This window comes from Pelophylax lessonae, assembly GCF_965119305.1.
Source record: "Pelophylax lessonae genome assembly, chromosome: 3".
Classification (NCBI taxonomy): domain Eukaryota; kingdom Metazoa; phylum Chordata; class Amphibia; order Anura; family Ranidae; genus Pelophylax; species Pelophylax lessonae.
The window spans coordinates 528511676-528538858 of NC_138770.1; the positions used below are offsets into that span (position 1 = coordinate 528511676).

Genomic DNA, 27183 nt, shown 5'->3' on the forward strand with positions numbered 1-27183 from the left:
AGGTCCTGTCAAAAACTGACTCCTCACTTGAACACCAAAAATACTCATCCTACTTTTATTAATCTTCTTACCAAACCATCATGGAATGCAAATAGTGTTACAACCTCATACCTCTCTGAACAAAAACAAAAAAACAATGGCTCACTACTAGAAGAATAAACCTAATGAATAATAGTGTGTAATCTCAACAGTGTCCACAATCCCCCTCCTCTCATCCCCAAACGTTCTCTGCTCCCTCTGCTAAGTGCATTAAAGTGGAGTTCCAGTCATTTTTAAGAATTACCTACATTGTAATGTAGATCGCTAGTGGATTAAGGTTTGGATATTGATGTGTTGAAATTTCTGCAGAAAGTACCTTTTTTTTTTAGTAGTGTACCCCGCGACTTCCGGTCCCAGCTGCGTAGGCGATTACGTCATCAACCAGGCCCATTGACTCCTGGGATAGCTATGTCATCAATCCCAGAAGTCTTCAGACGTCTAATGCAATTACACAAAGCCCGGCGCAGTGTTGTTAATGCGCAGGGGCAAAATCCAGAGGTGCATGCTGGGTAGCAAGCTGCACAAAATCCAGGAAATGAAGCCAGACCGGCTTCAGCTGCCCAAATTCTGCATGTCCACAGCCAGAATCTCGGGGGCAAAAGAAAAATAAGCAGTTTGTAAGTAGATGCAATGTGTACAAGGGCAACATTTTCCATTATGCTTATCAGGAATTACAACGATCACTGCAATGCTATTAATGCAATGTTGGCTAGGAACTCTGCTTTAAATTCTCTGAACCTCCCTTCTAATCCCCAGATTCTTATCTATTTCTATATTTAAAAATGACAACATCGTACTTGTAATGTTACTAATCAGATAAATAGTTTTACCCAGTTATGAATATTTAAACACAACATTTTAATGTATCTATTACTGACCCTGCAACTGCCTAAAAATCTTTTAATAAAAAGTGATTGCATTAAAAAATATACATTTTCAAAAAAGTTTTGTATTTGTTCTTTTCATCCATGTATTTCAAATTTTCCAATGATGTACTGAACAAGAGTTATCGTTGTCAATTTAATTAAAGGATAAAAGAGTTTTTCTCAACTGGCTGAACAAACATTTTACATGTTGCTCAGACAAGGTGCAATTGGTTTTCTTTTTAGATCGCCGCCATTAATGCTACTTTAGAGAACAAGGTCAACAAAATTATCTGTGATGTAAAAACTAATGGTGGCACAATGTTAATACAGACAGTCAGTGTTAAAATGTACTGTCAGTGCCGGATAAAGCAAGCACTTCGTCTTTGCTTTTGAAGTACTGCTGAGAGGAGCTCGTTTCAACAAATCATCCAACAAAGCCTTTCAACAATGCTCAAACAAGAATCAAACAAGCAGAGAGGTGTTATCATTAAATAATGAAGCAGCAAGCCCACACTGTTGCTTGTACGAGTGTTGCATACAAACAGGATGCAGTCTGCAGTGCGTTTTCCAAACTGGGTCCCGGTGGGTGAAATGCAAGCAAAAGTTTTTTTATATCTCCTCTAAAAAGTCAATAGGCACTTTTACCGAGGCAGTTTAAAGACCAAATATCAATAATCTGGAACCAATTAGATCACAGCTTTTTAAAATTAGGTCAGTGAGATCATTTCTAACTGGAAGTGTTATTTATTTATTTCAGGTTCTTATATAGCGCTGTCAATTTACACAGCGCTTTACATATACATTGCACTTTCACATTAGTCCCTGCCCTCAAGGAGCTTACAATCTACGGTTGTAACTATTGTCCACTTTATGACTAGACACAGAATATGCACATCATTTTCTAAATTGGCAATATCTGTACCCTTATCATGATACCAAACTGATACATATATTGTATTTTTAGATTTTTTAAACCGGACAAGCAAGGTTTGGTATTGCTTTTCAAGAAGTATTTTGTCTCATATATATGTTTTACAGGCAAAAAGACTCTATAACTGATTGAGAAGAGACATATTTTTTGTTTATAGTATGTACAACACAGTGTAATTTGTCAGCCAGTTGCGGCTGGTGCATTGAGGTCGCAGGGGCGCCGCCCCCCCCCCCCCCCCCATCCATGCTCCCGGTCCCCTAATCTACATGCAGGGCACTGAATGCATGGATTCCAATGGGTTTTTTTTTTTTTTGTTTTTTTTTTTTTAAGCACGTGATTAGAACCAGAGGCTCTAATAGGCTTAAAAAAAAAAAAGGTGGTCTCGGGGCGTAGTGAGCCCATCCAGTTGTGTGACAATAGTGAATGAATATTCGCTATTGCCACACCAATTCTCCTCCTGGCCAATCAGGAAGCAGGTCCTGAGACCCGTTTCCCGAAAGGAAAAGCCATGCTATTGGCCAAGGAGCGGCAGAGGAGGGAGGAGACCTGCCCAGGGTGAGTGAGCAGGCAACCCAGGAAGGAGGGGACAGTGCGGGCTTGAACTGGTGGGGGACCGTCGACCAGGGGGGGACAGTGCGGGCTGGAGCTGGTGTGGTCAGGATGGGAGGGGGGTATGGTGTGGTCCGTCTGCACCCCAACCCCCCCCCCCCTCCTGGCCCACGGAGCACCAGCCGCCACTGTTGTCAGGGCCGGTTTACACGATGCAGGACAGGCGCATTCCGTGCGTGTTTCCAGCACCGCGTTTAAAATGAACAGCCTTTGCAACCTGCTGTGGGTGTCAATGTAATGTTAAAGAAACCCCAAATGCAGATCAAAAATGCAAAGCCTTTGACAGCACCAGGTCGCATGGTACTATGCAGTTTGGTGCAGCATGTTTTTCTAAACGTACTGCATGCACTACTTTTTGTGCATTCTGGTGCAATTTTCAACCTACTCCAATGAATAAGCTACCAAATTTCACTGCAGAGGAACGCGCAGGAATCACACAGCAAGCGGACCACCTTCCTGTGTAATTCTGGCATGAATTAGCCCATCACTGCTATATTAATACCTGCATTAAATATATATATATTCAATTCATATTATTCATATTTCAAATTATTAATATTTCAAATTATTCATATATCAAATTCATAGTTTTGACGTGATATTTACGGTATTTAAGAAAAAAAAGCTTTTATTTATATTAGATACAAAGAACAATCATTGTTGTGCTACTTTTGCAACTATTTCAACCGCAACATAATTTTGCTTGTAAAGTGATTTACAAATGTAAAAGTATTTTATGTCCTGGTCTGTGAGATCCTTTTCACATGGAATACCATACACGCACTCTTTCTTCTTAACTGTTATTATAGGTTGTAGATTGGTGAGAAAAGGAAGCAGTGGTCTCCAAAATGTGGTTAAGGGGCTGGAAGTGGCCCTTTGCTTGCCTTCTTCTGCCCCTCGGGGTACTATTCCTCCCATTGACACTGGCTATTGGGCCCAATTACTTCCCCTATTACCAAAGATGGAGCACTGTTTATTACCACTCATGCCAGGACAATTTCTACTCTCACTAGCCACGGCCTGGCCTCCCTAAAGCCTGAAGGTGGCACATTGGTTAAAAAGTTTGGAGACCCCTGATATACAGTACATAGAAAACATAACGTTTTTTTTAATAAACTAGTTTTATTTCACATTATTTACAATTTCCTTCAGTGGCAGACTGTTTTTTGATGCCAATATCAAGTCACACTACCTCACTATAAGTGGATTTATAACTTTTCTTTTTAGATTATATATGTACATGGGGAGCCCAAAATGGTTGCATAGTAAGTGATTGGGGTCTATATATGTAGGTTCTACTTTCTGTTGATCCTCTTATCCCACTAATAAGGTTAGTGTAAAGGGGAGTACAAGAAAATAAAATTCTTAAGAAGCAGAATCGTTCGGTTTTCATAGTGTGTACACAACTTTCGACATCCAATTCAGACTTTCCCAAAATAAATTTTCAAATGAATAACCTCCAAAATGTTTCTTGTATGTGATCAGAACTAAACAAATTTCATTTAATGTACTGTATACATTTTCGTACGAGAAAAAGTGGATATGAAAGACTGCGCATGATCAGAAACAAACCACAACAAAAAAAAGCAGTGTATTAAAAAAATCCATATGTTACTTATCAAAAAATATTCCAGCCATTAGCAATCATTCTGTTCCAAGTGCTCCTCATATGTAACTCTTGCATGTCTGGGAGATATGCATGCCTGTTATGTGCCAGTGCTCCCCCTTTAAACGGGATCATTACAAAATTGTTTCCCTGAATATTGGGACTTTTTAAGCACTTTGTTTGATCATATATATGAAAAAAGGATTTATAAAAAATTATATATTTTAATAATACATGTTAAAAAATTGGTTATTATATACGCAAAAAATACATGACAATGTTTGCACGACACTTTGTATACATATTACAATGGACTGCGAATACACCAACTATGAAGGATGCGATGATTAAGTTGTAACTTCCTCCACCCGACGCGTTTCAGAGAGCAAAAACTCTCTATTAGGGGTATGAGAGGTATCACTTAAAGTCAAGCACATGGCATTGCATGTAGACATTACATGTATCCCCTTAAAAACAAAATCTGAAGCTTTTGCTTTTCCACCCAATTTTTGACACCCTAAATGAGGCTTGTTCATAGGAAAACAATGCCGGGGAGTTGTAATTTTAGAATTTTAGCATTTTTTGGTGGTAAAACAGCCACAAGTGTGGAAAACCGCTGTCACTGAGATCTGAAAGACTCCATCCCTAAAACTCCAAGACTATAATGAATATGCTCGGGAACAGCTGTGTGCTTCCAACCGATGACACCTTACTACACACCAGATCTTGTTTTTAAGAGGAAAAATGTAAATTTCTATTTGCAATGCCATGCGATTGACTATAAGTGACACATCCCATACCCCTGATGGAGAGTTGTTGGTCTCTGAAACGCGTCGGGTAGAGGAAGTTACAACGTCATCATCGCATCCTTCACAGTTAGCGTATTCGCAGTTTATTGTAATATGTATTCATTGTGTCGTGTGAACATTGTCAGGTATTTTTTGTATATGTAATAACCAATTTTTTTATCAAGTATTAATAAAATATATAATTTTTTATAAACATTTTTTCATTTGTATGATTAAACATAAAAGTGCCTAAAAAGTCCCAATATTCAGGGGGAAATTTTTTGTATAGTTCATGAGGGATGTGGCACAGGCAGAAAGTAACCACTAGTATTTTGATCTTTTAACCGGGATCAGCACAGCTACAAGAACCCTAATCTACACTGGTCCGATACTCTCGCCCTAAAGTCAGAGCTAAAGCCCTGCAATAAGCCACGCTCACATCCCATGCTGATTGCACAGCTTTAGCGCCGGCTTAATAGGGGCGTGTTGAGCCGTTGCAGAGACACCATTGCTTAAGCAGAGTATAGTGGTTCCTGCTTTGCAGCGTGCTGGCAGGGAATAGGCTGTTTTGCTCTGGCTAGGGCTTTTTAAAAAAAAACAAAGACTTCTTACAACTTTTGCAAAACTCGTATATTTAGTGGATTTAAAACAAAAGGTTTAAATGGCCGTCAGATGCTTGTAAGGCCCCTTTCACACAGGCGGACCGTTCAGATCCGCCTGTCCGTTTTTTTAGCGGATCTGAACGTTCACCCCATGCATCCCTATGGGGCATCGGATGTCAGCGGAGACATGTCCGCTGACATCCGATCCGTCAAATCTGGACGGATGGGAACCCTATCTGATCGACGGTCCGTTCCCATCCGATTCCCCCATAGAGATGTATGGGGAACTGACAGCTGTCATCCTCCTGATCAGCGGGGGATTGGCGGATCGATCCCCCGCTGACATAAACTGAGTCCGTCCGACGGGTGGGCTGTGTGAAAGGGGCCTAACAGAAAACAGTTGCCAGGACAGAATACTTTGTTTTAGTGGATTTGTTTGTCACCAGCAAATAGGATTTCATTCATTTCATAGTATGTTCATCAAACAAATAAGAGTTGAAATTAAAAGCTATAAAAATATATTTAGTGGGCTGTAATAAATGTGTTTTACGATTAGGAGAGGCAACTTAAAAAAAAAAAAAAAAAAAACACAGGACTTTAACACTTACTGTTTCCAACTGATCCATGAGTTTTGAAAGGAATTTCCTGCACTCTGGACTCTTGCTATCAATCTTCATTCCAGTTTGCATTGCATACAAGCGACCTACAAATATAAAAAGAAATGGCTGGTTGTTAAAAAAAATCACATAAAAATCTGTTCAAACGCAGCGATTAAATGCAAAATGTCATTTCATGTTAGGGAAGCAAACATATTTTTTGTAAGAAACTTAATGAGCAGCCATTGTAACTGCAGAGGATGGAATGATATAGTAAAATAGAGTAGCAACCTTTCTAGTCTATTATTTCTTGCATCAACAACCTTTCTAGAACCTAGGCAGCCCCACACCATTACATTTCCTCTGCCAAACTTTAAAAAGAGAAAAAGGTATCAATCAGCCCTCCAACTTTCATTTTATTTTCTCTCTGCTAACTACACCTAAATTAATCTGTCCATAATAAAATACTCAAATCATCCACCAGCCAATATCTGAAGGATTTAATTAGGGCTGATTAGAATCAGTCTGGGGTTACACTATTACGATGTTCGACATAGCATGTGATTCGCACTGCACTGCCGTGCAGATCACATGCGATGTCTGTGCGATACTAATTCAGCCATACAGATTGTATGGGTGAATTTACATCGCACTTGCACCAAAATGATGCAGGACCCTTTTTTGATCCACACTGGAATCGGATCGCATGGGTGTTCACACCTATGCGATCCAATTCTAGAACCATTTGGCAGTTTACACTGCAATCTGAAAATCGATCTGGGGGTGTCATTAACTTTGTACTGACACCCACAGTGGTTTGCATGGGGCAGTGTGAACTGGCTGTCAGAGACATGTGATGCGGGAACCCACACTGGTATCCCGCTGGTTCCCGGATCACCTATGTGTGAACCCAGCCTTAAGGTTTGGAAAAAATTATATTTAAACAAAAACCCTTAGGGCCCATTCACTATGGTGCATTGCAAAAAAGTTTGTTATGTTTTGCAATCGCATAGATTGTGTTAAGACAGTCTATTCATTTTTTTTTATTCTTCCACTTGAAAATTTTTTATTAAAGTATCAAAAAGTATAACAAATTATTCATTGCATTCCCAAGATCGCATATGGAAACATAGGCTTAACCACTTGCCAACCGCCCGCCGCAGTTTTACTGTAACAGGCTGCCTCTCCTGCGCAAACCGATGTAGCCCTACATCAGTAGCGCGTGCGTGGTGCTGGGGGGCAGGCGGCGCGCTCCCGCCCCCACTAGGCAGCAGGGATGCCGATCCACGGGACAGATGGCCATGATTGCCGCTGGGCACCCGCAATCGCAAAAAAATTACCTGGTCATTAAAGGGGCAAATCTTTCCGGTCCAGAACTGGTTAATAAGTATTCCAACAAATACAGGTTGATGTTGAATCCATTTTTAACATTGTAACATGGCGAATCATTAGCTCAGTGGCAGATTTTTTTGTTTTTATTCAGTGATTCACTGTAGTCAGGACTGTGGTTTTTAGGGCATTGCAGCCCATTTTTATTAAAACAGCATAAATAAGGTCCATAACATAGGTTTCCAGCGCAGGGGTTCTTCTCCAGTCAATATATAACAAACTGAAAATGCTAGCCCACCTGGCTCTCAGTTTTTAAGTAGCAGTACCACTGCTCTTTTCGCTGGTCCCCAGACCATGAACTCCATGGAGCTGGCAGCTTCACTCTGGCCTTAAGGCCCGTACACACGTACCGATCGTCGGCATACAAACGTCGGCGGACGAAAGATCTGCCGATTGTACGCGTGTTAGTATGGTGCCTCCGACAGATGTCTGCGCACAATCCGCGGACAAAAGTCTTTCGTGCAAACATGAAAATTTTTGTCTGCGGACACCAGAACGGACGATTGTTCGCCTGTCAGTACAGAATTCGGCCGACAGACCGCAGATTTGCAAGACTGGGCATGCTCAGAAAATTAAAAACACAGGGAAAGTTAACCATTACATGACATCACTTCTGCAGTCAGCTGAAGTCTGCAGACAAAATTCTTGTGCTGTCCTTGTGCTGTCTTTGCACTTTTCAACAGACACCGACATCCCGGGGAGAAAAGACGAACATTTGTATGCCGACGATCGGTACGTGTGTACGGGCCTTGAGTCCTACAGCCGTCACCTGTCTCTTGCAGACACACATGTGCTCTGGCTGCCACCCGCAGCCTCTGACTCCTAGAGACCTCCTGTCTCTCTTGGGGGGAGCGGTCTCCAACTTGGAGCTCTGAGATCTTCCTAGACCTTCATTTTGAGGGCTGTGTGCACCTGAGCGCACACCCTGCTGGTCATCCACAAAACATGAACACTGAGATTCCGTCCCTCCCAAGACACCATGAAATCTCCAAACTACAGAGCCCCATCCAGGTATACCAAAACCTGGAGAAAGCTTCAAAAGCAGTTTTCTCCACTGCACATCCACGCTCTGTAGTCCTGCACGGAGCCAATGTGCACACTCTGTGTCCTTTAAATTAGTGGTCCTCAACTCCCGTCCTCGGGGCCCACTAACAGGCCAGGTTCGCAAGATAACTAAATTACATCACAGGTGATATCATTTGCTGCTCAGTGAGTGCAGTATTCTAGTCTGCATCTCCCCAAGGTAATACTTAACCACTTTCCCACTGCTCACATTGCTGCTACTGCAGCAATGTGGCTCATTATCGTCCAGCGACGTAGACCTACGTCGCTGGACTCCTCCCCCCTGTAGGCGGCGCTCGCGCCGCCGGAGGCGCGCTCCCGCCGTTTTCAGTCACAGCGGGAGTCGGGCCAGGGGAGGAGTGGCGGCGATCGCTGCCGCTCTTCCCCGATCGTCGGGGAATCGAGTGAGGAGATCCGCCTGCTTGTGTAAACAGAGCGGGCGGATCTCCTAAGTGACAGGCAGGGACAGATCGCAGTGTTCAGCATAGCTGAACATCCGGTCTGTTCTTGTGTCACACAGTCACCTCCCCCCCCCCCACACGTTAGTAAGCACCAGGCATACATTAACCCCTTCCCTGCCAGTGTCATTTTTACAGTAACAGTGCATATATATAGCACTGATTACTGCAGTAATGTCACTGGTACCTCCAAAAGTGTCAAAAATGTCAGTCAAGGGTCCGATCAGTCTGCCGCAATGTCGCAGTCCCGCAAAAAAAAAAAAAAAAAAAATCGCAGATCGCCGACATTACGCGTTAAAAAAAAAAAAAAAAAAACACCAAAAATGACATAAATCTTTCCCTTAGTTAGTAAACGCAATAACTTTTGCGCAAACCAATCAAAATACGCTTATCGTGATTTTTTTTACCAAACATAGGTAGCAGAAAACAAATTGGCCAAAAATTTTAAAAAAATTAAGATTTTTACATTTTTTTGGGGGGGAAAAATGTTAAAAATAGTTATTTTTTCAAAATAAACGCTCTTTTTTTGTTTATAGCGCAAAAAAGTAAAAATCGCACTGGTGATCAAATACCACCAAAAGAAAGCTCTGTTTGTGGAAAAAAAACGGACGTAAATTTTGTTTGGGCACGGCATTGCACGACCGCGCAATTGTCAGTTAAAGACGCACAGCGCCGAATCGCAAAAAGTGGCCTGGACGTAAGACAGCAAAATCCTCCGATGGTAAAGTGGTTAAAATCTGGCCTGTTAGTGGGCCCAGAGGACCGGAGTTGAGGACCACTGCTTTAACTGACCACTTGTCTCCACCTATCACACCATATATAGGAACAGTAATACCTATTGACCCCAATAGGATCATACTGTCAATAGGGAAGATCCAATGGTGGGAACAAGAAAAAGGGGGGTGGGGTAGGGATACAGGGTGGAAGCTAACTTTCTCTGTACAATATTTAGATAAATTTCAATGAATTCTTGTTAATGGTTTTCAGGTATTTGGATGTTTTAGGGTGAGTTGGCCAGGTTCCCCATGCTTTAATGTACTTTGTGGTGGAAAGATTCTTATTTGCCAGCATCCGTTCATACTGAGCATGTATAATTAGTCTCAAAATTACCTGAGAGGATGGGAGCCATAATGGATTTCCACAATTTAGCTATGGTGAGCCTGGCTGCTATTAGAATGTTGGCAACAATAATTCTATGACAAAGTGGGTATATATTAAGGTTACTTCCCAGTAGGGCCATTGCAGGTGTGATCTGTTTCCTGTAAGGGATGCTTTAAAGGTTGATACTGCATTCCAAAAACTGGATAAAATTTGATTGTCCCTCACATCTCCAACAAAGGTGGGGGGGGGGGGGAGAAACTGAAAGATTTTAGAGATTTTATAGGGTGTCATATACCATCGATTTAAGTTTTTTGGGGAATTTTCCCAAGGCTCGATGCAAGATGAAGCAGATCCATTTATTTTAATGGCTGATTGCCAGGACTTCCAAGAAAAGGTTTGAGATGGTTTCTTTTCCCATTTGAGAATATTACTGCTCTTAGTCATTGGGAAATGAGGTCAGTAGGTTATAGAAAAAGGATATACCTTTGGAATAGAAAAATTGATTCCAGGTGATTGGTGCCTTAAATTGCCATCATCCCAAAAATTCGATGCTAAAAACTAACACTATACAGTGTTGATCTCCTCTGAGAAAAAGGGGGGGGGGGGATTTTTAAGGCAATAACATATGAAAAAACAAAATAAATAAAATATGATAATTTATTGGTTAAAAACAATATATCATGTCATAAATACATGGATATAGCAGGTTCCCTGGCCAATTGTGGAAAACCACGGCAGGCCATGGATCACAAAAACATGTGACATATATCTAAGCCATACAAGAATGAAAATAAACAAAAATGGTGAAACTGTGCAAGAAAGCAAGGGATAAATAGTATCTCTCCCACACCGGGGTGCAACCCTAGGTGAAGGAGAGCATTAATCCAATTAATGCTCTCCTTCACCTAGGGTTGCACCCCAGTGTGGGAGAGATACTATTTATCCCTTGCTTTCTTGCACAGTTTCACCATTTTTGTTTATTTTCATTCTTGTATGGCTTAGATATATGTCACATGTTTTTGTGATCCATGGCCTGCCGTGGTTTTCCACAATTGGCCAGGGAATCTGCTATATCCATGTATTTATGACATGATATATTGTTTTTAACCAATAAATTATCATATTTTATTTATTTTGTTTTTTCATATGTTATTGCCTTAAAAATCCCCCCCCCCCCCTTTTTCTCAGAGGAGATCAACACTGTATAGTGTTAGTTTTTAGCATACCTTTGGAATAGTGCCTGTGTTTATGCAAAAGGAAGTTCCATATTTCAGTGGGAATTACTATTTTACTATCAGGGTTGAAAGTTTACTGATTTTGTCTGTTATTAGGTGTTTTTGGTTGAAAGGTAATGTAAGGAAAATTTTAAAACCCTGCTTTACTAAGGAATTAATTGAAAGACGGGCTTTACAGTAATCCATAGTTCTTAAGGGGATAGGCAATTGGATTGTGTCAAATGAGGTTTGTGTTTTTTGGAGCATGAGTTTCCACACTACCAAAGTGGGATTAATTGTTAGATAGGGAGGTATTGTTACTTTAGAAGTCATGTATAAGCAGCTAATGGTGCAAATAGGTCATAACCTTTGGTTGCTTCTTTTTCAATAGACACCCATAATGCGTCAGCATTATGGGTGAGCCAATACTTCATCTGATCTAGGAGTGTAGCCATATAATATTGATGGACATCAGGTAGATGAATGCCTCCTTTCTTTTTGGTAGTGGTTAAGATTGCTAGTGCAACTCTTGGTTTTTCCCTTGCCAGATTAGATTGTGGAGTTTGGAGTTAATTTGTTTAAGGAATTTAGAAGGTATTGGGATAGGTAGAACTCAAAAATAGTAAAGAATTTTTGGTAAGGTTAGCATTTTAAATGCTGCCATTCTACCAATCCATGATAATTGGGTTTTTTTTGTATGTGTTGAGAGTCTTCTTGAATTTGGGTTAAGAGTTTTGGGAAGTTAGCTTAAAATAATTTGTTCATTGGGTAGGCAAGCTGTACTCCCAGGTATGAAATGGAAGGTTGATCCCAATTTTACTTATGATTGAGACGTAAATTCTCAATCGTTTTGGAAGGAATGTTCATTGGCAATGCGAAAAAGGTTGTGCTTTATAGTAGGAAACGCTTTCAAAAATGATCTATAGCGGTTTGAACCTCCGGCAGGGATTTTTCTGGATTCGATAGTGATAAAATGATATAGTCAGCCAACAGGCCTAATCTGTGATCAGTTTGACCAATCCTGATAACACTTATACCAGGACTATTCCTGATGGAAACTGACAGTGGTTCAATAGCTAAAGAGATTACCGGTGAGAGCGGACAAACATGTCTTGTACAATTGGTCAAATTAAAACTTTTTGAGAGATACAAACTGAGGTGAACACTCTGGCCAAGGGTGTTGTATTGAGGGACATTATTGGTTTGTGAATGAAACCTATAAGACTTAAGCCCCGTACACACGATCAGATTATCGAACGATCTGTCGTCCGTTTTTTGTGGCATGCTAGTCTGATGTGGAAAGTGAAGAGGTTATTTTCATACGAATTTTCCCGTACGACAGAATTCAACTTCAGAAGTGATGTCATGTGTTGGATTGTTTTGTATGTGTTCTTTCGTCTATGAGCATGCCTAGTCTTGCTCATAAGATTTTTCCCCGTCAAAATCTGTACTAATGAGACGAAAATCGGACGTGTGTTGACGGAGGACAAAAATTTTATAGCCTGCACATCAGGATTTTGTCAGCCGAAAAGTCGGAGTCGGCTGTCGAAAGCACCATACTAACAATCCGAAAATCGACAGATCGGTCGTCTGACTAAATTTCCCTTCTGAATTTCTTATCGTGTGTACGGGCCCCAATGGACTCTATTGAAAGGCGCCTCTGCATCCAATCTAAGAAGCAGGGAAGGCATTTGACTGTGTTCTACATTAGATCGATCATACGTCTGCTTCCGTCTGGGCCTTGACAGCCTTTTACAAAACCCATGTGATCTGCTTCTATTCTGTTTGGTGTCACATCCAGAAGACAGTTAGCTAATATTTTGGCGAATACTTTCATGTCTGAATTTTGTAGCGATATGGGCCTGTAAATTTAGAGGGGAAGAAAGATCTTTGCCAGGTTTGGGAATTGTAATGATGACTGCCTCTAACATTTCTTTGGGGAATGGGTTGTTGTTAGCTACTTGGTTATAAAAAGGTAGGGAGCTAGGGTATCTATAAATGCTTTATAGAATTTGCTTGATAAGCCATCAGCTCCAGGGGGGACAGCCTATTAATTTTGAATGAAATTAAAAAAAAATAAATAAATAATAAATGTACCTGAGCCTTTTTTTTTTTTTTTTTTTAAATCGCATAATAACGTAAACTAGTGTGTTAACATGTGTTCCAGTGTGTTGCAGCTCAGGTGCATTAGGGTGTCATTCAAAATCAATGACACAGCAATGTAAACCAGGTGCATTATTGTACACTGCTCAAAAAAAAGTTAGGCTCCTTTCACACGGCCGCTCCGTGTGAAAGGTCCGCTGCGGGACTTTTTTTTTTTTTTTTTCCACGGAGCGGATGCATTTCTGTCATCCGCTCCGTGTGCCTGCATATCATCCCATCCGTTTGCGGATGATATGCGGACATAATGTAAGTATATGGCACTGCGGATGTCAGCGGATGACACCGCTGACATCCGATTTTCCTTCCTTTCCGTTTTTTACACGGAAGGAAAAATGGGGTTCGTTCCATTCGTAAAAACGGAACAGAACTGAAAGGAGGAAAATCGGGTGTCAGCGGATGGTATTCCGCTGACACCCGCAGTGCCATTCACTTACATTATGTCCGCAAATCATCCGCAAACGGATGGGATGATTTGCGGACACACGGAGCGGCCGTGTGAAAGGACCCTAACACTTTTTAATCAGTATAGCATCAAGTCAATAACTCCTTGGATATTGATCTGGTCAGTTAAGTAGAAGAGGGGTTTTTAATCAGTTTCAGCTACTTTGGTGTTAATGAAATTACTAACAGGTGCACTAGATGTACAACAATGAGACAACCTCCAAAACAGGAGTAGTTTTACATCCCATTGACTTTTTTTTTCCCTACTCATCTTTTCTAACGGTTTTTCACTAGTTTTGCATTTGGCTAGGGCCAATGTCCCTACTGGTAGAATGGGGCAATACCTGGACCCTATAGAGGTTGCACAGGCAGTCCAACTCCTCCAGGATGGCACATCGTGCCATTGCCAGAAGATTTGCTGGGTCTCCCAGCACAGTCCCAAGAGCATGGAAGAAATTCCAGGAGATAGGCAGTTACTCTAGGAGAGCTGGACAGGGCTATAGAAGGTCCTTAACCCATCATCAGGATTGGTATCTGCTGCTTTGCGCAAGGAGGAACAGGATGAGCACTGCTAGAGCCCTACAAAATGACCTCTAGCAGGCCACTAGTGTCAATGTCTCTAGCCAAACAATCAGAAACCGACATCATGAGGGTGGCCTGAGGGCCTGGTGTCCTCTAGTGGGCCCTGTGCTCACTGCCTGGCACCCTTGAGCCAGATTGGCATTTGCCATTGAGCACCAGAATAGGCAGTGCTTTTCACAGATGAGAGCAGGTTCACTCTGAGCACATGTGGCAGACGTGAAATGGTATGGAAAACCCGTAGAGAACGATATGCTGCCTGTAACATCGTTCAGCATGACCGGTTTGGTGGTGGGTCAGTGATAGTCTGGGGAGGTATGTCAATGGAGGGATGCACAGACCACTACAGGCTAGACAATGGCACCCTGACTGCCATTAGGTATCGGGATGAAATCCTTAGACCCATTGTCAGACCCTATGCTGTTGTAATGGGTCCCCGGTTCCTCCTGGTGCACAACAATGCCTGGCCTTGCCCATGTGGTTACAGTATGCAGCCAGTTCCTGGAGGATGAAGTAACTGATACCACTGAATGGCCCCCAACGCTCGCCTGACCTAAATCCAATAGAACACCTCTGGGACATCGGGTTTCTGTCCATCCGAAGCCGCCGGGTTGCACCTCAGTCTGTTCAGCAGCTCAGTGATGCCCTGGTCCAGATCTGGGAGGAAATACCCCAGGACACCAACCATTGTTTCATTACGAGCATGTCCCGGCGTTGTCAAGCATGCATACAAGCATGTGGGGGCCATACAAACTACTGAGTGCCATTCTGAGTTGTAGCAATGAAATTTCAGCAAAATGGACTAGCCTGCTGCATCATTTTTTCACTTTGATTTTTGGGGTGTCTTTGAAATCAGCCCCCTGTAGGTTGATAACTTTCATTTCCATCAAGTGGCATCCTTTCGTTCCTAACACATAACCCAGTCCATATCAATATAGATATTCAGCATGATATGTTTTCCTATTGATATCTAATGTGTTTTCAAAGTGTTCCTTAAATTTTTTTGAGCAGTGTATTTAGCGGTACCATGCGCATTTCATTTTTAAAAATGCATAGATGTGTAGCCAGTCTTAATGGAAACACCACTTATAATAAAACAAATAAGAAAAAATTGATTCAAAAGAAAAAAACGCACATAAAAAACTGCTCTGTTATGTACATGCTTATTTGCTTTTTCTAATCCCGCTAAGCACAATGTAAAAAATGTAGCACAGGCATCTGCGATTATATCTTATCACCTGCTTTCAGATTCTCATATATATGCTCCTATTCAGCCAAATGTATAGGCCGAGAAGGTCAATGAATGGGAAATCAACTGTCAGGAAGTGCTCCGGAAACTAACAACATAAATTAGTCAAACGTGGTGACAGTTTTCACGTTCAGGAGTGGTCACAAACAGCTCAGCAACTGCAGGAAAACAGTCACTTTCCCCTAAAGATTTATCACCTACAATGCCTCAGCACCCCTCATTAAAAAATGTCAACAGCTGTAAACAGAAAGTCCTTTAACATTCTTTCGCACTTTCAGCATGTGTGAAATATATAGTAACGATAGCTTGATATATTTTAAAACCACAAACATTGCACCAGTAGAAGGGTTGCCTGTGAGAAATATACCCCAAAACGGTGTCCTGCATCCAGGCCATGGCCAACTTTACATCCTCTCACAACAATTCGGTACCTTTTTACTTAACATATGGAGTTTAGGTAGAGCAATACATGGATATAGGTACATGACACCACAGCCATTCCAGCATAGCCAATCAGTATAAAAAAGCATCTTCTATAAGCATAATGCCACTGGTGTTGACCTCCTGGGTATGCCTAGTTTCTCCACCCCTTGGCATCTTGGGTTCTCACTATCCAGTTTTGAACCACATAATTAAAGTGTTACTAAACCCAGGAACATGCATTCACTATATCTGGTCTCACATAGTACACAGAACACGGAAATGCAATTATTTTAGTAACTGTAAACTGCTAAATACCTTTTCTCATCAGCAGTATTTAGCCATCTTGTGACTTCTATCAGTGTCTGGGTAAAGCTTATTGGAGGAGTTTTCATTCTGCAATGACTGTCCTATCAGGATACAGGATCCCTGACCCTCTGTCTGGACAGTGCTGATTGGCCCTATGCTGATCATATGCACGCTCCCAAGAAAAAAAAAAGAAACAACGCTCTACCAATACACACGTATGCCTCGTTTCCACTGAGCGGATCGGTTCGGATCGGTTCGGTACGGTACGCTAATTTGAGTGTTTCCATAATGAAAGTGGCCCATACAACCGAACCAAACCGCACCATTCCTGGTCCTACTTCAGATGTAGGGCCATAGGAAATGGTACGGTACGGTTAGGGCGGAGCTACTGGCGTCACACGATAGATTCCACTGATTGGCGGACAGGAAAAAACTTCAATGCTCACGTCAAATGAAAGAGCAAAACAAACACCTCATTTGGTGTAAACCCCACATGGCCCCTGGTGGCCCGACTTGCAGTGGAAACGCTCACCTGAATAGACCGGACCATTCTAACCCTTCCAAACTATACTGACCCGAACCGTTCCGCTCAGTGGAAACGAGGCATAAACTGAGCATGTGCATCCTGTCCCCTGGCTCTGTATCTTCAAGAAATATAATGGAAGGTGGAGAGAATCAGATAAGACAGGATCAAACAGCCTATTTACACAATGAGGATTAACGCCTTAGGTTCCACAAAGTATAACAAGCATGCTTTACTGCATATACAGACTGATTTTACTGTAGTGGGTTTAGTAACACTTTAAGTTATTATAATCACTTCCATTTCTTTAAATGATACACAAAGCATAAAGTTAGGACATTGACCATAGCAAACAGGACTGTCCCCTGACCGCATAAACAAACATAAAAAGAAACTGGAGGGTTCAAACGCTTCCTATCCACTTTCCCAGGGGAGTAATAAGGGAAAGGGATGGGCTGTGGTGTCATCGTTTCATGTGTAGCTTGGTCAGGTACATAGGAGCTGCTGTATGGCGTGATGGAGGGATGTGCTTGGTTAGTTCAGTGTACTGCAATAGTCCTTTAATGAGTGGTAATGACTTAAAGTGGATTCACGGGCAGTTAGAAGATTAAGCTATTCAGTATAAGCAATTATTTGTAGTTAAAAGCAAAGCAGATAAAAAAAAAGCTAACAAGATCATGTACTGCCTGTAAAGCAGGGCTCGACAAACCCCAGGCGCAAGGTCGCATTGGTGACTAGAATTAGCAACCTGGCGCCTGGGCTGCCCTTCAATAGGTGTCTTGTCCCCATGCGCCCACACCATGTTATTCCCAAAAAATAATAAAGATTTTTTTTCAAATATATATTTGTAGGACAATTTAAAAACAGTTTATTTTTACTCTGTATCCCAAAGGGCTCTTTCACACGGGCGGTCCGATCAGATCCGCCTGTCAGTTTTTTAGGTGGATCTGATCGGATGCCCCATTCAGCCCTATGGAGCAGCGGATGTCAGCGGTGACATGTCCGCTGACACCCGCTGCCATCCGTATCCGATCCTGTCCGTGAAATCCGGACAGATGGAAACCCTATTTTCCATCCGTCCTGGGGATCGGATCGGATGGAATCGGATGAGAGCGGACAGGCGGTCCGCTCTCATCCGATTCCCCATAGAGAGCAGCGGGGGGCTGTGACACCTCCCTCTCCGCACTGCAAGCGGAGACGGAGCTGTCATCCGCCGGCTCAGCGGGGATCGCGGATCGATCCCCGCTGAGCAGCACGGATCCGCCTACGGAGGCGGACCGTGTGAAAGAGCCCTAAGGCTGTTTTTTTATTTTGAACATGTGACCAGCAGCAGAGGACTAGAAGCTCTTCCAGCTTATTTTTTTTTTTAACTAAAATAATCACACTGCCATCATCCACATACAGGAATAGAAAAGACAGTGTAAATTAAATAATGTGTGTTTAATATCATTTTAATGCAAGCGATATGGAATTTTTCCAAATAATACATCCAAAAACTAAAAAAAAAAATAATCAAAACAGTGAGTAAAAGATAGTAAGCTCTAACGAGGAGGGTCCTCGGATTCCTACTGTATTAAAGTGTATTGTATTTGTACTGTTTACCCTCAAGTTGTAAAGCGCTGCGTAAAATGTCGGTGCTATATAAATCCTGTATAATAATAATAATAATAATAATAATAAGCTACACGTTTTACGTTTTGTCTAGAATTTAAAAAAAAAAATGAACATTGCCTTTTAATTACATTGATTGCCAACGGCAACACCTCCGTTTTTCCTCTTGAATTAAAGTGATTGTAAAGTCTCAGTTTTTTTTTCAATAAAATTAACAAACATGTTATACTGCTCTGTGCAGTGGTTTTGCACAGAGCATCCGGGATCCTCTTCTCAAGTCCCTCTTCAGCTCTCCTGCCCCCTCCCTCCCTTTGAGTGCCCCCACAGCAAGCAGCTTGCTAGGGGGGCACCCGAGCCGACTCACAGCTCCATTCAGACACAGAGCTGCCGTTCGGCCCCACCCCCTCTCTCTCCTCATTGGCTAATTGACTTTGATTGAAAGCAGCGGGAGCCAATGGAGCCATGTGTCTTAGCCAATGAAGAGGGGAGTCCTGGATGGTTGACACAGTTGCGGACATTGCTGGATCGAGAAGGGGCTCAGGTAAGCATTAGGGGGGGCTACTGCACACAGAAGGTTTTTTTTATCTTAATGCATACAATGCATTAAGATGAAAAAAAACCTGACTTTACAACTCTACAATACAGTACATCATCCACAAAGTGTGAGAGGACATCAAGATTGTTCCTAGTGTTACCATTTGCCAACCAAAGTATTTTGCGCAGGAAAAAAATTTAATTTGTGAAGGGGTTCCAAGGCAAAATGAATCATAACTAAGGAAGAGATGTGCCAACATAAAATAACTTCCCTTTAACGAAAGCTTTGTGAAAAAGGTAAATAACTAATCAAATGGAATAAGACTGTAAGAAGAAAGTAAAATATTTAAATATACGTGGAAGGTTAGAGAAATGACCTTTATAGAAAATGAAATTCTGCTTGAGCGCAAGTATGACAATGATATGATAGTAAAACTATTGACATTTACATTTATGCAATAGAAAAAAAAAAAACTACATATCATTTTAGCCTAATTTCTCTAAGATTTTTAAAAGCTTTGTATATATGGAGTTTTGTAAGAGAGCAAGTTTCATGTCCTCCAAGAGCAACCGTAACTTCATGAGTAAGCAAATTAGGAGGCAAGAGTAATCTTTTTGAATTTGGTGACTTGAAGCACTGCCATATTTGTTGAATTATAATATTATACCCAATGTCTCCATTACACAACCAACTATAGCCTAATCCTTTACTCCAAATCCTTGAATACCGTAACATTAGCAGGTACCTAATCTATTTTACTTGCTCCCTGGAATTGTTCTTTTAAAGATCTCGAGAGACTGCTCAAATTTAGGGAATTTCTGCTGATTTGACCCAAAAAAAAAAATCGAGCCATGGGTGACCTTGTAAGCATCACCCAGCATGACATAAAGTAGATTTAAAAGGTCAAAGTCAGAAGGCAAATTATCAACCAAAGGCCCCTTTCACACGGGCGTCTGTCAGTTTTTCAGGGGTACCTGATCGAACCCTTCAGTATCCTCTATAGACCGGCAGGTGTCAACAGACACCCGTCGACATCTGAACCGAATTGATCAGCTAAAAACAGATGGGAGGGGATACATTCCCCATCCATCTGGTGAATAAGAACGGATGGCAATCGGGTATACAATAAGGGAAAAAAGTATATGAACCCCATCCTATTTCGTACGTTTGCCCACTAACAAAGAAACGATCAGTCTATAATTTTAATGGTAGGTGTATTTTAACAGTGAGAGACAGAACAACAAAAATATCCAGAAAATCACATTTAAAAAAAAAAAAAAAAAAAAAGTTATAAACTGATTTGCATTTTATTGAGTAAAATAAGTATATCCCCTATCAATCAACAAGATTTCTGGCTCCCAGGTGTCTTCTATACAGGTAACGAGCTGAGATTAGTAGTACTTAAAGGGAATGCTCCTAATCTCAGCTTGTTATCTGTATAAAAGACACCCGTCCACCGAAGCAATCAATCAGATTCCAATCTCTCCACCATGGCTAAGACTAAAGAGCCGCCCTAGGATGTCAGGGACAAGATTGTACCCCTACAGAAGGCTGAAATGGCCAAACAGCTTGGTGAGAGGGTGACAACAGTTGGTGTGATTATTCCCAAATGGAAGAAACACAAAATAACTGTCAATCTCCCTCGGCTCCATGCAAGGTCTCACCTCATGGAGTTTCAATGATCATGAAATGGTGAGGAATTGGCCCCGAACTACATGGGAAAATCTTGTCAATGATCTCAAGGCAGCTGGGTCCATAGTCACCAGAAAAACACTTGGTAACATGCGAAGCCGTGAAGGACTGAAATTCTGCAGCACTCGCAAGGTCCCCCTGTTCAAGAAAGCACATGTACAAGCCCGTCTGAAGTTTTCTAATGAACATCTGAATGATTCAGAGGAGAACTGGGTGAAAATGTTGTGGTCAGATGAGACCATAATCAAGCTCTTTGGCATCAACTCAACTCGTCGTGTTTGGAGGAGGAGGAATGCTGCCTATGACCCCAAGAACACCATCCCCACCGTCAAACATGAAGGGGACAGGACAACTTCACCGCATCAAAAAGGGACGAAGGACGGGGCCATATACCTTCAAATCTTGGGTGAGAACTTCCTTCCCTCAGCCAAGGCATTTTAAATGAGTCGTGGATGGGAATTCCATAATGACAATGACCCAAAACACAAAAACACACAGCCAAGGCAACAAAGGAGTGGCTCAAGAAGACGAACCATAAGGTCCTGGAGTGGCCTAGCCAGACTCAAGACCCTAATCCCATAGTAAATATGTGGGAGCTGAAGGTTCGAGTTACCAAACATCAGCCTTGAAACCTTAATGACTGAGAGGATCTACGAAAAGGAGTGGGACAAAATCCCTCCTGATATGTGTGCAAACCTAGTGGCCAACTACAAGAAACATCTGACCTCTGTGATTGCCAGCAAGGGTTACTCCACCAAGTACTAAGTCATGTTTTGTGAAGGGGTCAAATACTTATTTCACTCATTAAAATGCAAATCAATGTATAACTTTTTTGAAATGCATTTTTCTGGATATTTTTGTTATTATTCTGTCTCTCACTGTTAAAATAAACCTACCATTAAAATTATAGACTGATCATTTCTTTATCAGTGGGCAAACTTACAAAATCAGCAGGGGATCAAATATTTTTTTCCCTCACTGTAAAACAATCTGTTTACATCTGACCCTCCTTAGAGGAGGGCAGGCTGTGTCTGTGGCCCATCTGCATAAGTGGAGCTGACACAGACCTGTCATCCGCACACACGGAAGGGATCAGCGGACTGATTCTCCACTTCTGAGCAGGTGGATGCAAATGGACCCTGCCCCATGTGAAAGGGGCAAAACAGTAACTGCGTCCTTTCACATGCAGTCACTGTTCAGGTAGTCAGGCGGCTGCCATGGTTATCTGCATACAATAGTTTGCACAGAAGTTAAAGCGGTAGTAAACTCAGTCATAGCATATCATTTAAATGCAATCAACACCGGTAACATGTATTGTTCAATATAATAGAATGAAAGCAATCAATTATACGTTTTCCTAACCTGTATAATTTCATATTTTCTGTTCGGTTTTCTGTGATGTCGAGCGCCGCCATCCTTGCTGTGGTTTTCGTCTGCTGATTGCTGCTGTATTTCCGCCCACAGTATGGGTTTGTTCCTAAATCCCGCGCATGCGCAGTAGACGCCGAAACCAAGCCTCGTTTTGGTTTCATTCACCATTTGGACAGCCAATAGGAGGCTGTCCACTATCTCCCCTGTGACGTAGCAAGTCACATGGGGTAGTGGAGAATTTTTTTCATGGGGGAAGGTCGGAGTCTCGCGGGAGCACGGGGCTGACGTCTAGCAGAGGAAATGACGCAGCCCCGCAATAGACACTGAATTATTCCGGCAAGCTCATTATCTTGCCGGAAAATAAGATCACAATGAGCATGCGCGAGTGACGTAATTGACTGCAGCGATCTAAATCGAAGGAGAACGGCTGAAGTGACAGGCAGGGTAAAAGGTTGGTAAAATAATACGGACACAGATCATTTTGATTATGCAAAGTTGTAAAATTGGTGATACTACCGCTTTAATGTAAATAAACTAGGTGAAAAATCCGCACTCAAGTGAATCGAAAAATAAAATAATAACCAGCTGGCACAGATTTTCTGAACACGCAATATAAACAAAGTATAAAGTAGCAGTACTAAAACCAAAGCACTGCACGTTTGGGTTAGTGGCAGACATGGGGAATCAATTGATTTTCTCTTGCTCAGTCTGCTGAAAACTTGGGAGAAAATCAAGCTGTATATGGTTGACTTTACTGCCACCATTTAAAGCGCAGTTAAACTCTGCAATATTTACTTTTACTTCAAGGGTCCGATGTTCCTCCCAGCGCCAGCATTTTCCCGCCAGCTTTGTCCTGGTGTCGGACTGCGGCCATTGACCAGCATAGGATGACATCACTCCAGCATATGCGCAGGAGTACAGTAATCTTGACACATAGGCTCTGTGCCAGAATGTAAACTGTGCACATTCTACAGCAGTCTGCGCCCAGGCAGGTAGGTTTCATTTACTGCAGAAAATAATCTGCACGTCTCTTCTGCAATATAAATCCTGCCTGCTCCCAGTTTTTGAAAATGGGACTTTAGTTCCACTTTAAATTGTAATCCCTGCGTATTTTTTATTTGGTAATGGCATCCAACATTCTTCCTGACATAACGCCTTCAAATTTACACTATCAATACCAAAAAACTAAATCTTGCAGTATTAAATCTGTATTAATGAGAGTCATTTAAGCATAGGAAAAAAAAATACAAGAGAAACTGTAGCGTTGACCAGAACTCAACCACCCAGGTACTCTACATATAATGATAGAAAACAAAGAAATATATGGGGCTCTCATGCACATTGGGCTTAAAAAAAACTTCTTTTGCAAGCATTTGATGTGTTTTTTGTTCTGCCTATAAAACGCACCCCTATGTTAGACTATGTGTCCATGCAGACATAGGCATTAAAAGGCTTATTAGAAGAGGAGAGATTACAGGCAGAAAAAAGCCATCACCAGCATGTTCAGGAGATGAGCTTTTGGGCAGAAAAAAAAGCAGAACGCACATAAATGTGCACAAATGCATATGAACACAAAGCAATACACAGCTTTTACTGTGCTTTTAAGCAGCGTTTCTCCTCCCAAGAGAAAAGATCTTCAGAGTAGCTGAGTAAACGCTCTGTGTGCATGAGCCCTAAAGTGCTTGTTAAGTTAGTTATTATAATTACTGGAAGACCTTCTGTAGTAACAAGACCTGTGCAAGGTCTAAGTTTTTTTAAAACCATACAGCGGAATACCTTCTTTCAGATCGCCGATGTGCAGTCATGTGACCACCTGCCACTCTCCATCCCCAATCTGAGCACTACAGCGGGAGGGTCTGAGATTCCCCTCTGACATCAGCTGATGTGAAAGAATGTATTTAGCTGTATGATTTAAAAAAAAAAAAAAAACAAAGACACTGTGCGGTATATCTTGTCATTACAGAGGGGCTGCTAGTAATTGTAATCACTAACTTTACAGACCCAATTAATAATGGCAGGAGGGGAGGGGCTGGGAGGAGATGGCTCAACTACTAGGAATAGACAAGCAGGGAGGGACAGGGAGAAAGCAGAGATTCTGATCACAGCAGGATGATGGAGGTTCGTAAACTGACCACAGTATCATAGATCAGCAGACACAGGAACAGGTAGGATCAATCAGGTATTTTACAACATAGAAAGGGGCAAATAACACTGCACAAGCACTGTGCTGGGAAACATGCTTTAAAGAAACAGGATTTTTTTTTTTTTTTTTTTAAGGTTACAACTGCTTTAAATTAGCTAAAAATGAATAAAAAATGAACCATAAAATCAAATGGAACCTAATGTACACAAGCATATTCTTTGGCCAACTACCCAAGAAAGCAGTATATGGACATAGTTGGCAAAGAGATGGCATCAGTTCGAGGTCACACCATACACAAGCCACTGCATCATCGTCATCATAGATCCTGGGGAATGATCCAGCTTTAATCAGGTAGTAGAAACACACAGAGACAGAGCACACAAGGAGGTGTCCGTGTTAAAAATGATCGTAAATAAAAACAATAGCTACTTACACAGAGCAATCAAGCAATGTGTTTCTGGGCAATCTGCCCCTTCTCAAGCCTCTGAGCAAGGGATCGATTGTCCAGAAACGCGTTGCCTGACTGCTCTGTGTCCACACGTGCGCTCCCTGTCAGCTGTGTACAGCGCTCTTGTGCGAGAGGCTCGGTTCTATTAAGCCAGTGTCTAAAGTGTGTTTGACATCTGGCCAGTGTGAAATTCTGGATCCTTGCCGAGACGTCACTGTTCTGTACTCCCTAGGGCAGTGATGGTGACCCTTGGCACCCCAGATGTTTTGGAACTACATTTCCCACGATGCTCAGCTACACCGCAGAGTGCATTAGCATCATGGGAAAAGTAGTTCCAAAACATCTGGGGTGCCAATGTTTTCCATCACTGCCCTAGGGAATTTGCTAATGTTATGATGCTGCTAAGCCAATTTCTCATAATTATCATGTGAATAGATTTCTTCAGGCTACCAAGTCAGCACCTTCAGACCACAATGTTTTCATTTACATTACAATACTTTCTGACACGTATACCTCCCTGCACTCTGTCTTTGCATTTCTACTATCTCACTAAATCTGGTCATACATGGACCAGTTTTATTCGTTCAACCAGCAGGTTGAATAAAAAATCTGACCCGACTCCCTCATCCATACAAGCATCCATACAAGCATCCACTTGATCAGTAGACTAACTTCTGTTCTACCACAGTGGCAACACATAAAACTAAATTTGGATGATCCTTGGTGAACCGGCCAAATTTTGATCTATGTACTGCCAGCTTAAGTATATACTAACTTACAGAGCTGGTACTGAGCAGAACAGAACAGTTAGACAGTAGGAGTAAATCGTTTGTTTTGGGCATGTGATGTGAATGTCTTTGCTGAATTATAAATTATGCCCACAAATTTATGTACTAGCTTAGACACAGAGAAAGATGTACACCACTCAGGCAGTTGAAACTTCAAAGCCAGCCATGGGTGCAGGACCTCGGATTGCCACCACAAATAGGATACAAGAGAAATGGCCGCACACCAAGCGATGGCTCACGATGAAAGGCTTTATTAAACAAGGATGCAAGGTACAGCAAAATGGATGGTAGACATGTTTCACACTACTCACAGTGTGCTTGTTTACTAGGCAGTGAACAAGCACGCTATGAGTCGTGTGAAACATGTCTACCATCCATTTTGCTGTACCTTGCATCCTTGTTTAATAAAGCCTTTCATCGTGAGCCATCGCTTGGTGTGCGGCCATTTCTCTTGTATCCTATTTTACTAGCTTGAATTTGTCACATCTTTGATAATCAGGACTAATAATTTTTGATGTTCTGTTTTTGTTTGCATTTGATTACTTTTGCATCATTAAAGTTTAAATAACATTAAATTAAAAACATGTTCAGTCCCTGTAGCAATATCCACAGGAAATGCCATTCTGCAGTGTTATAAATTAAACAGTCACTTCAATTCAGAGTAGGAAAAAACAAACAACTAAAAATTAGATTTTATTTTTCCATTTGTTAGTTTTATTCTATGCAATTATATATCCATTGTCTAAGGCTGACCATGGATTAGTCTCTTATTTTTTTCGCTCATCCAGTGGGCTGAACACAAAAAAAAAAAAAAAAAAATGTACTCGATTTCCGCATCCACACACTCCACTCGAATCCCCCCTGCTGAGCTATTGTATTCTGACAGCTTCCATGAAAATACAGTGCTCAGTGCTGCCGGCTATAGCGTGTGGCGCTGATTGAACAATAAAAAATAAAAAAAATCAACAATTGCAGCCTCGCCAGCGCAGTGCCCATAATTGCAGCCTCGCCAGCGCCCATAATTGCAGCCTCGCCAGCGCCCATAATTGCAGCCTCGCCAGTGCCCATAATTGAAGCCTCACCAGTGCCCATAATTGCAGCCTAGCAACTATCCGAATCACTTTTAAAAATGTCCAGGAAGCAGCGCCGAGAGGTAGAAGGGGGCGGGCCGCGCCGAGAAGGAAGGACGCGCTGTCATCGGAAGTTCCGGCGCCTATGATAGACGTTGGCATAGGAGGCGGGACTTCCGATGACAGCGCGTCCTTCCTTCTCCTCTGCACCGCCCGCCCCATTCTACCTCTCGGCGCTGCTTCCTGGACTTTTTTTTTTATATCGGCGTATAACACGCACTGTTCCTTTTTCCTCCATTTTTAGGAGGAAAAAGTGTGTGTTATAATAGATACGGTAATTACCAGCTGTCCAAATGCCATCTAGGAATTGTCACGTACAGTATTATACAACAGGAGCTGCTGTCAAATTGCAGCCGCTTCTGTGTAAAATGATACTTTGCTAATACAATGCCTTAAAAAAGTATTCATATCCCTTGAAATTTTCCACATTTTGTCATGTTATAACCAAAAACGTAAAGGTATTGGGTTGACCATGACATTTTGTCATGTTATAACCAAAAACGTAAAGGTATTGGGTTGG

At 41.8% G+C, this 27183-nt stretch overlaps 1 protein-coding gene across 1 annotated transcript in view; it reads right to left on the reverse strand.

Moving 5' to 3' along the window:
• The window catches only part of VTA1 (vesicle trafficking 1), a 389921-nt gene that overhangs the window by 270705 nt on the left and 92033 nt on the right, over nucleotides 1–27183 (reverse strand). The window contains exon 2 of the mRNA XM_082251499.1: nucleotides 6050–6144. Coding sequence (XP_082107625.1) covers nucleotides 6050–6144 — 95 coding nt within the window. The remainder of the gene's footprint in view (nucleotides 1–6049; nucleotides 6145–27183) is intronic.